The sequence below is a fragment of the Nicotiana tabacum genome, chromosome 16, assembly GCF_000715075.1.
Source record: "Nicotiana tabacum cultivar K326 chromosome 16, ASM71507v2, whole genome shotgun sequence".
Lineage (NCBI taxonomy): Eukaryota > Viridiplantae > Streptophyta > Magnoliopsida > Solanales > Solanaceae > Nicotiana > Nicotiana tabacum.
Window position 1 is genome coordinate 899,485 of NC_134095.1, and position 11,582 is coordinate 911,066.

An 11,582-nucleotide genomic window follows, 5' to 3' on the forward strand; every position below is an offset into this window, starting at 1 on the left:
AATAATATTCTTGCCTGGTTGGTATGTCAGGACTAGTAAATGAGTATCGACGTAATTAGAAAGAGTTTCCAAGAAACAGAACCAAACAAACTTCAATATTAATAATATCAAATAATCACTTCCCACTTCCCTTAACAATAAATAAAATATAAAAAAGCTTATGTTGAGATCACAGATTTCTTAACTATGGGCTTCTGCCAATTGAATCAAAACACTGAAGTGGATAGTATTCGAAGATATATGTTTGTTAGAACAGTGCAAAAGATTTTCTCCTACTTGTTTACTAATTAATTATTGGTTTAGTTCGATAACTATTAACTGAGAGAGATTTTGTACTAGTTGAACAACTTGCAAAATAGAAAATCCTGGGTAGGGTGCAATGTATTCGTCATTTACGTCGTCTTACTTGATCGTCTTTCAAATCAAGACGTATAATTTGGATTAAGAGGCCGCTTGACTTAGCTGATTTAGAGTAGCTGATAAGCATTAGATGCTGAAAAGCATTTTTAAGTGCTGAAACTGATTTAAAAAATAAACAGTTAAGTGTTTGGATAAAAGTGCTGAAATTAATACTATGCTGCTGAAGAACTAGGTATACGAAAAGTTTTCTTTTAAAAAAAAGTATTTTAGGGATAGAATAGAAAATATTTTAGTGAAACTAAGTGCTTATAAGCTGAAATTTAATAAGTTGGGGCCGAGGAGACCAACTTATGGCTTTTGGCTTATAAACACTTAACTTATAAGCACTTTTAATTTTATCAAACGCGTAGATAAGCCAAAAAGTGTTTATAAGTCAGTTTAACCCCCTTATAAGCTTAGCCAAACACCCTCTGAGACTAATGCATATATGACAAAAATGGAGGCAAGATTTGATAAATGAGAACGCTTATGTTTGTAAATACACCCACAACAGGCAGTTACATAATGTATGTTTAATGCACTTAATATGCATGACAAATATTAGCCATACAGGCAGTTGCATGTGTTGTCGTTAATCTTCTCAATCTTGATTAACACATCTTAATCTAACCAATAACCATCTTATCTCTTTGAATAAGCTGTTGCATCATTCGGACCAGGTAGTCTTATAACAAAGGACGGAGAAATTAATTAACCATATTATTTTGTATCGACAAGGACTAATTAAGAAACAAGATTTTGGTGGTTATAGAGAAAAAGAAACAATGAAGTTACATCATTTTCTTACTAAGAAACAGAAAACAAGTAGTTGAAAATATTTTAAAAGGATGGGACAGAGAGAATTGACATTAAGAACGACATATACATTGACTCATAAACAGTGATTTTAGCACCTATATGTTGAAATCTTCTATTTTTCTTTTTCAACACCTATATGTTGAATTCCACAACACCTAAAATTAGTTGGAATTTGGAAAGAGCCGTATCAAATTTTATGTATACTTACGTCTACAACAAGTTTATTTCTTTTTAAAATTTTATACACACTATGTATGGCAGGAAACTCAAAAGTACTCTTAGGTTTTGGTCAATATGTTTTAGGCAACTCAAGAAATTTTGAGCCTTTAGTGTATTTTTATATCTAAGCTTTAAAGGGTTTGGTTTGGGGGGGGGGGGTGTATATTAGAGGACTTTGTATACACCGACAACGTAAAGGTTTTAATTATCAGGTTCTCTTTATATATATATATAAAGGTAATCCCATAAAAAGTGAAATTTATAATGCTAAAATAAGGTAACTTACCTGTTCTAGAAAAGCTTGTCTACTAAAGTTAAATGTGAATGAATAGTGTAAAATTATTTAGCATGTGATTGTATATATAAGTTACATTGTCTAATGTTTATTTTTTTTCTTCTTGAGTTGAGGATCTTTCGAAAACAACCTCTCTATCCCTCTCGGTCTGCGTTTGTAGAATTTTACTGCGTTGTGTTGTTGTTGCCGTAGTATATAAGTTACACTCTTAAATGAATGGTATATGAGATTATACTAGACATATACAGGGGCGGATCTACATGCTAATTTTGGGTGCTCAAGCACCCATTATCTTTGACAAGATTTAGTAAATTTGTATAGGTAATTATAAAAATATTTAGGTAAATATTGATTGAGCACCCATAACTAAACTCTTTTTTCCTCTTCTTTCAAATTTTTTATCAGTGAGCACCCACGACTTTAAAATCTTGTATCCGCCATTGGACATATATAACAACCATGGTTAGAAGGTAGGACACGTTAATAATTAAGAGTCCAAAGTATTTATACATATACTATATATCACAAGTGGACCTAATTATTGGCAAAATTTGAGTTGGTCAAATTATTCGAAATTTAGCATAGCCAATTATCAAGAGGTAGACTCAATCTAATACGTACTCCACAAGTTCCGCAAGTTTTTCTACTGTTCATACAGAGGACTATTGCATCAATCCATTTCAATTTTACTTTTGGACATATTGAAAGAAAAACTTGTGATTATTTTTAGATAATATTTTGTTAAAGTTAAAAAAACGCTTAAACTTAAAATTGAAATAGAATATTTTGGAAGTGTATTTATATATAAACTTCAGTGATCTATGCATATATAGTGCAACTATATATATATAGACTTAACTTCTTCTTTTCTTGGAATGTTATAATCAGAATAAGTAAGAATAAAATATTTGATTTAAGTTTTAAATTAGTTCATATTTTAATTTTTTATTGACCCCGTTGAAAGGGTAAGATTCGGTGAATCAAAAACAATTAATTAATAATTCAAAAAAAAATTATGGAACAAACATATGAATGTGCTTGAATCATCCTTTAATTATCATGAACTATGTATCTTAATTATTACTCATGTGACCATGGTATAGTCATCCAATGGGAATGCGACACAGCTAAATAATTCTGTTTAATTGATTCATGAATTTTCGTGTTTAATTTATTGTTTAACTTAATTAGTTGCAATATAATAAGGAATAGGTACTACTAGTCTAGTTTCTCATTTTTAACCTGATTAGGCAACTGTATTAGTACGTACGATCCATATATAATCTATGTTTAGATTTCCTTCGTGTGTCTTTTAGCCTTAATCCAATCCATATATATGTTCATATCTCCAACATGGTTTAAGTGATACTGACCTCATCATTAACAATTAATACTTCCTTCAATTCAGGGAAGATAGACGCTAATCGATATTATATTGGGATCTAACTTCTTATTAGTTGCAAACTGCAATGTAATTAAATACTATAATGCAACTCTAGCCTATTATTGCCTGCATCAAGCATGCTCTCTAACTATATTTAATCTAGGGATATTGCTTATTAATCTATCGTTATGATCGTATAGCTACTCCAATATAGTCTAATATTTCTCAATCGTTAATACTTGTTCCCCCCCCCCCCCCCACAAAATAAAAACTTGTGGTTTTTGGTAAATATGAGACTTTCTTATAAAGTTTGATTAAGTCAACTATAAACGAAATATCAACACTAAAAGAACAGGAATAAGCGATTGACAAAATCCGTAGCCGAACAAAAAAAATTGTTGCTAATTTTATTTAGCGACGGATTATTAAGAATGTTAGTTATGAGCGATTTAGCGACAGTTAAACGATAAATTTCATAACTAATTCCAATTTTTGTTTTAGCGAATATTAATGGTTGAAAAGAGTAGTTCAACAATCAAGAGCTCGAAATGCAAACACTTATCTGTTGTCAACCAATTGCACACCTCTTTATTCATCTATTAAATTAATTGAAGAAAAAAAAAGGTTTAAATTAATAATATCATCAATATTTTAACTAATTACAAATATTGAACGCCGACTGCAAAAGTGCAAACACTTATTTGGTCATTCAATTACTAATTTGAAGGTGCATCTCAACTGAAATGCTGGATTTTCTTTACAAATTTTAACTAGCACAAACTTTGTATTAACTTTAAGTGATGTTCTTATTGAGTCAATTTCTACCATTTTTTTCCAGCTTCAACCTTAAATACTACTCCTAATTTTCTCAACCTCAAATTTTAATATTATCCAAAAAACCGACATGCATAACTAATTTTGAATTAGCCAATCATTCAATTCCAAAATGAAACCTTAAGAAGAAGAAATGAAAAAGAAATAACAGACCCGTCGACCAGTCCTCACGTGAAGGTTTCCTTTGTTTATGTCCCCACACAGATCCTCCGTATCCCTTTGTGGGCCCCTACAACCAGTGGGGCCCTTGAAGTTCACTCGTGTCAGGCCTCATCCCTCGCACGTGACATTCTCTTTCCCCCTTCTTCTTCTCCCTCTATTTGTCCTATAAATACCCAACCTGTATCTCTTATCCTAGACAATCTCAAAAGTCATATAAACAAATGTTCTTAACTATACAAATTCAACAAAATGAATCCTTTTCCTCTTCAAACACATAATACTACCACCATTTTTACCACCTCTCATTCTTGCATTTCTGAATTTTCCTCTTCTTCTTCATTGTATCTTTTGATGTTATTAATGAAAAGTAGCTAGTATCTATAGCTAGAACGAAAAACAAAGATTGAGATTGTGAAAATCTTTAAAGTGCAATCTGTCTTACGTTAGTCCCACGCTACTGCTGACGCCCCTGCTCTTGTTCTTGGTACTTTTGCTCCTGCCACAAAGATTTTGTTCCCTTTTCCCCAAGTGTCACCTCAAAATTTTCAAAACCATAATATATATACCAACTTTCAATAGTTTCCACGTATATATATTTAGTACTCCTATCTAACTAAATAACACATCCCTCACACCATTTTACTTAATCTTCACTTTGCTATACTCTTTGTATAGAAGCAAAAGCCTTCCTCTTTACCTATGGCTACTAAACTTTTGTTGACACTTGCTATATGTCGGCTTATTGTAACCGTCGGGTTTAGGTTTGACCCGACTGAGCTTTTACGGCTCGGGCTCAACGGAAACCTCAGCGTGGCGGTAGCCGATTTAGAAACTGCGTCCGTGGACTTCGGCGGGTTGCATAGAGCTGAGCCGATGGCGGTTCTTAACCCGGCTACAGCCGAGGACGTAGCGCGGCTTGTGAAAGCCGCGTACGACTCGGCTCATGGGTTTACCGTGTCGGCTAGAGGACACGGACATTCTATAAATGGACAGGCTATGATAACAAATGGTGTTGTGATCCAAATGAGCGGCGGCTCTAACTCTAAGCAGAAGTTATTGACCGAGGTTTCGGAGAAATTCATGTATGCTGATGTGTGGGGTGGAGAGTTATGGATAGATGTGTTGACGTCCACCTTAGAGTATGGACTTGCACCAAAATCATGGACTGATTACTTGTACTTATCTGTGGGTGGTACCCTCTCCAATGCTGGTATTAGTGGACAAGCTTTCAATCATGGCCCTCAAATTAACAATGTTCATGAGCTTGATGTTGTTACAGGTGCGTTTAATTTAATTTTTTTCTGTTCCTGGGCCCGATGGGATGGTTTATCGGAAATAGTCTATCTACCCTCCTAATGTAGGAATAAGGTTTGTATACACACAACTCTCTGGATGTGTACGCGCTACCTTTCCCAGACCTCACTCATGAGATTTTATTGGATTTATTATTATTTTTGTTGTTGCATGTAAAAAAATTCTTTTCAAGTGAAACTCCTACATTATCAGAGAGTTTATTATACTGTTAGTGTCTAAAAATTAAATAATATCATAAAATATTCACGTATGGTATCATTGCCAAAAACAATAATTCTTACATTCTTATCTTCAAGATTCCAGGACGTTATTGTACTCTCTCTATTTAATACTTAATTCCTAATAGCTTTTGTTAAGAAAGAAAGTAGATGCCAGATATGTTACTTTAGAACAATAACATGGGATGTTAGGATGGTTTTTTGTCTTGTAATATCTTTTGATGGGGTGTTTTATCAATAGCTTTATTTTTGTGTTAAGTAGGAACCCCTTTTTTTCGAATATGTTTAGAGATGTGTACTTGAAATTGTGTGAGTACCACATGGGGTGTTTTTGTTTTTATGCTTAACTCATCTCTCTTATTCTAATAGAATCTCTTACTTTGGGCATGGTTTAATCATTGTCATTAGTACCAATAATTCTTATTGTCTTAAGAGCAATGACAATATAGATTGACATAGTTGATTGTTTTACACACCACTCTTTTGGATTTTGGGGTAAATTTAGAAATTAATAAAAGTATATAATTTGAACCATTTTAATTGTCATATTTGATGTGACTCATGGGATTTTGATACAGGTAAGGGTGAGCTATTAACATGTTCAGAAAAAGAAAACTCCGAGCTGTTTCATGCTGCTCTTGGTGGATTAGGACAATTTGGGATTATAACAAGGGCAAGAATTGCACTTGAACAAGCTCCCCAAAGGGTAATATTTAATTTCTTTTTTTGTCCTAAATATAAATGCTAGTACTAAATAGAGCATATTCCACTATTTTGATTGCCTTTTGTTTTCTACATGGTGGGGTTTTGGCTTGGTTGAAGACTTTTTTTTCTTAGTATTAGTTTTTGGACAAGACACGAAAGGTAGTTTGCATAATTCATGACATAAGAGTGAGGAAGATGGGTCCTCTGTTAGCAGCTTTTTCCAACTTCATCTTAAACGGCTGTTCTTAAGCTGGCACTGTTGTTGACATATTACTTTTCCCTCCAAAAAAATGTTATCTCACTTTCTATTTTAATTTTTCATTTTTTTTCATTCTTCATAAATAACTCGTGAATAATTAAAACAAAAATCTACTTTTCTTAGCGTTTAACTTGTATAGACAAGTGTACTTTAACCTAGTGTTGCAAGTAACATGTCTATTTTTTTAGGTTATTAATCCTTTTTTTTATGAACAGTTGCTTATAATTATCTTTAGGTGATCTAATAGAGTAAACATCAAACTATAGTTATTTTTAAATAACATAATAATGTAAGAACTCTTTTGACTGTCAAATTAAAGTAAACTCATTTATATAATGTACATGCAGGTGAGGTGGATCCGAGTTTTATATTCAAATTTTTCAACATTTACCGAAGACCAAGAATATCTAATATCTCTACATGGAAAACCAGCTTCCCAAAAATTTGACTATGTTGAAGGATTTGTTATAGTTGATGAAGGCCTCATTAACAACTGGAGATCTTCTTTTTTCTCCCCAAGTAACCCTGTCAAGATTTCTTCTCTTAAGTCTGAAGGAGGAGTTTTATATTGCTTAGAAATCACCAAAAATTATCACCTTTCAAATGCTGATATCGTTGACCAGGTTTATACCCACTACTCTATTTGAATCTTATGCATGTTTCGTTACAGATATTATATTGTTGCTAAATCATGATTGTGTTAGTTAAATATATTATTTCCTGATAGATTATATTAAACAAAGTATCTTTAGTTTAGTTTCTTGATTCCTGCACACATGATTCCCATCTGTATTGACATTAGAATATAAAGAAAAAAAGATGATTAAAGTTGGTGATCGATTGCTATAAGATGCGCTAGTAGTAGTTAACCTTTAGCTTTATCTCTCTGATTAATGCATTTTAGTGCGAATAAAGCCTGTAAAGTAGACATTATTTTGCTAAATGAAGCTATATAGGTGGCGAAGCTATACCTTAGGAGGCCTGTTTTCTTCTTTTATTTTAATTACATGCTAAATCTTACTACTACATACGACATATTGATAACATATTTAAAAATAAATCAATTATGCATATGTAAAAGATTTTAACATTATTAGTATAGCTTCATCTTCTTTAGCCGAGGGTCTATCAGAAATAATCTCTTTGATCTTTCAGTGTAGGAGTAAAGCTGCATACATCCTACTCTCTCTACTTGAAAAATTACATTGGGTTATTGTTATTGTTGTATAACTTCATCTGTGGTAATAGCCTAATATATACTATATTACTTAACATGAACATTCAAAAGTTGCTAGTAATTGGAGTGTAACTGACATAATAGTATAAAAAACTATAACACTATGGGTGTATATATTAGTTAAACTCATACTATCAAAAAAGAAAGATTGATTAAGAAATGTGGTACGTTATTTAATTGCTGACATAGAAAAATTAATTATAGAACATTCTACAAGGTTTAGTTGTCGCTATTCCTGTTTGGTACACATCCAAAGCTATTTCTAGGAATAATTAAAGTAGATTATTAGATTATCTGTTCATCACTCTGATTATTCGATGACAGCATTCGTCGTAAAAAGAAGGAACACAACATGCACAAGAAAACATGGAAGATCTTCCACAATCTATCAGCTCTGTCAGATCCTAAGATAGAACGCAAACTTTAATTGTTTATTAGTATTATAATATAACTATATTATAATATGATTATATCTATGCCGTCCACTGACCTCCCACCAAAATTTATTCCCTAAGTCTAATAATTCTGTTTTATAGTATGAATATTTAATTGGAGTTTGCATGAAACTAAATTAAAGGTTATCCTGACAAAAGTATAACAGTTAAGCAGTGACTACCTTATTTGTACTTTGATTACAATTTTTTAATGTGTGTTAACTTTGAAAATGAATTGTAATTGTTCTTTTTCCTTTTCTTTTTTTTTAATGAAATGCAGGAGATAGAGACATTGTTAAAGAAGCTAAAATATATACCAGCATCAGTTTTTACAACAGACCTTCCTTACGTGGATTTCTTGGACCGGGTTCACAAGGCAGAGTTGAAACTCCGGTCTAAAGGATTGTGGGAAGTGCCACACCCATGGCTAAACCTATTTGTCCCAAAATCAAGAATTGCAGACTTCGATAAAGGAGTTTTTAAGGGCATTTTGGGGAATAAGACCAGTGGTCCCATACTCATCTACCCCATGAACAAGAACAAGTAAGTTCTTAATCGAAATTCTTTTACTTACACTCTGTATTTACATTAAATGATACTATCAGTATTAATTTATTATAGTTAAATAATAAATAAATATCAAAATGCAAATGAGATAGTCCTAATTAACTGATTAAAATTAAATTGAAGACAAAATCGGTAGTCCTATATATAATCTGACTTTAATGACTATATACTATAAGCAATCGTTCATAAAATAATATTATTAATTAGTAACTTGAAAAATAAAATAAATTTTCTGGCATGCCGCAACTACGATAATGTAAAAATATTTACACCGACAGTTATATAAGTTGAATCCTTACAATTATGGCTTCTTCTTGTGATATATATACATACCGTCATCTACCTCTGTCTGTTTCTTACGTTGGTTGTCTGCAGTGCATGCATGCAAAAAAACAGTATGTAGTATGTACTATGCTATGCATATATAATTTGTGCTGTTTTTCATGACACAAACTTTGGTAGAACTAGCGATATGTCTATGTCATGTACATCCCCTCACAATTTGGATTATGTTCATTAGACATCGCACCCGATTTCTGTAATTTTATCGATAATTACGAAAACCTAAAGACCAAATTTTCAATCAATCTTCATAGTATGGTCCATTGGTCCCTCCCCTGCTAATTGCTTTAAGCGATCGTTCAGTATCTACTTTTTTGTGCAGAATTTTGGCTGTAATTTTGTTTTGTCCTAGCTAAAAGACAGCATTATGACTAGTAAATTGGCATGAATCCAAAAGATATGAATAGTGACAATCCGACGTTCTATACCAAATACCATGCCCTACTAATGACCCCACTTAAAGGGGAATTCAAATTTATACTTAATGAGTTTAGTATTACTCCGTTTCAATTTATGTTGCTTATTTTCTTTCTTTCTTTTATCTCTTTAAAAAAGAATATCTTTTTTTATATTTAGTATTATTCTTTAACTGTCTAACCTTCCCATAGCAAATTTAAGACCACAACATTTAAGAATTTTTAATTACAGACATTTTTAGTTTAAGACTATAAAATTTAAAAGGTTTTGTTACTTTATTAAATTTTATGCCCAATCAAACTTGGACAGATAAATTACAGATAATTTAAAACATAGAGGGGGTATTTCTTTTAGGTTTCTAGCATTGATTTCCCCTGAACCATCCCAATGCTTACTTTAATTTGGGGTGAGTGGTTATTTAAGTTCATGTAATATGTCGAATGATAAGTGGCATGTCCACCTAAACACGTGGCATGCATGCATAATACTAGTCTAATATCCAGCTAAAGGCCTAAAACTATGAACCTTATGTCCCTTTAAATCCAAATAAAAATAAAATAAAATTAGAAGGTACAGAAATGGTCCAAAACAATGAAGATCCTCTTGTCAGGAAGATCTTCCCTTTGGGGACCAATTCATGGCTCATGTAATAGTTATACTTCCTAACCTTATCAAAAAACAACTCACGAATATTCGAAAATCTTGTTCTAAGTACGGGAGTCCAATCGATACGACAAATTTATTGTAATGTATGACCACACTTTTATTTAAACGTTTAAATTGTTATTCAAAAGTTTATATATGATTATATATGAAACACTTTTATCAAGTTAATTTGTAGATTTACAAATGCTTGTTAAGTACAAAATTTTTATCTAACAACTTTAAGTTCTTAAATGAGAGACAACGCTATAAAATTTATATATAAACGACTTAGTTAATAATAATCATCATTTCGATATGATCATTCCTAGTTTTCTGATATTTTAGGATCACAAAACAGGAATTCAGGGGCCGACCTCGTACCATTGACATAGACATGCCATGGTCGACCTCGGCCTATAGTGGCATGCCACGGCCGACCTCGGGCCATTGACATAGGCCTGCCACGGCTGACCTCGGGCCATTGCCATAAGCCTTGGCCTCGCACGCGACACTTCAAAAAACCTCTATTTGCAATATTGTCTTTGCATATTGGCCTCACTCTTGGCTTGTGCTATAATTTTTTTAATAGGTGGGACGAGAGGAGTTCAGTAGTGACGCCAGAAGAGGAAGTGTTTTACTTAGTGGGATTTCTGAGGTCAGCATTGACAAATGGTGACGAGACACAAACATTAGAGTACCTCAGCAATCAAAACTACCAAATATTGAAGTTTTGTGAAGATGCAAAGATCAAAATCAAACAATACCTGCCTCATTACACAACACAAAGAGAATGGAGGGACCATTTTGGAGATAAATATTGGACCAGATTTCAGCAAAGGAAATTAGATTTTGACCCAAGACATATTTTAGCCACCGGCCAACGCATTTTCATGCCTTCTTTTAATCCTAATACTGCCTCTTGGTGACGCATGTCACAGTCTATTTTGAGATCTTAATTAGGATTAATTAGGACTATGATCAAATTTAATTAGTAATAGATTGATAGGATGTCTAATATATTTGTTGTACATATCAAGGGGGAAAAGGAACAAGAATTAATTCACTTAATTATTTAGTAAAGAGAAGCATGGTTCCGCTTGGGTTACAAATTTTCGGACTTGTAATTTTTTTTTTTGTCTTCTTATTTTTCCTTTTTTTTTGTCGTGTAGTACGGTTGAGGAGTGGTTGGCTCTCAAGAATTTGTCATTTTACACGTACGATATTTAATTATTTGATAGTGTAAGACGTCGTCTTCAAGAATATTTTAAACGACAATATAGAAGAAAAAGACTGCGTCTTTTAGTCATGAATTACCATATTCCTTGTGACTTG

The 11,582-nt window shown here is 32.5% G+C and overlaps 1 protein-coding gene across 1 annotated transcript; it reads left to right on the forward strand.

The window, feature by feature from the left end:
• The first annotated feature begins 4,306 nt into the window (after positions 1–4,306).
• Positions 4,307–11,359, forward strand: LOC107790677 (cytokinin dehydrogenase 5). Its single transcript, XM_016612631.2, has 5 exons — positions 4,307–5,391; positions 6,223–6,350; positions 6,956–7,231; positions 8,560–8,822; positions 10,840–11,359. Exons 1-5 carry the CDS (start codon positions 4,812–4,814, stop codon positions 11,174–11,176), a joined length of 1,584 nt encoding a protein of 527 aa, XP_016468117.1. The 5' UTR covers positions 4,307–4,811; the 3' UTR covers positions 11,177–11,359.
• The last annotated feature ends 223 nt before the right edge of the window (positions 11,360–11,582 follow it).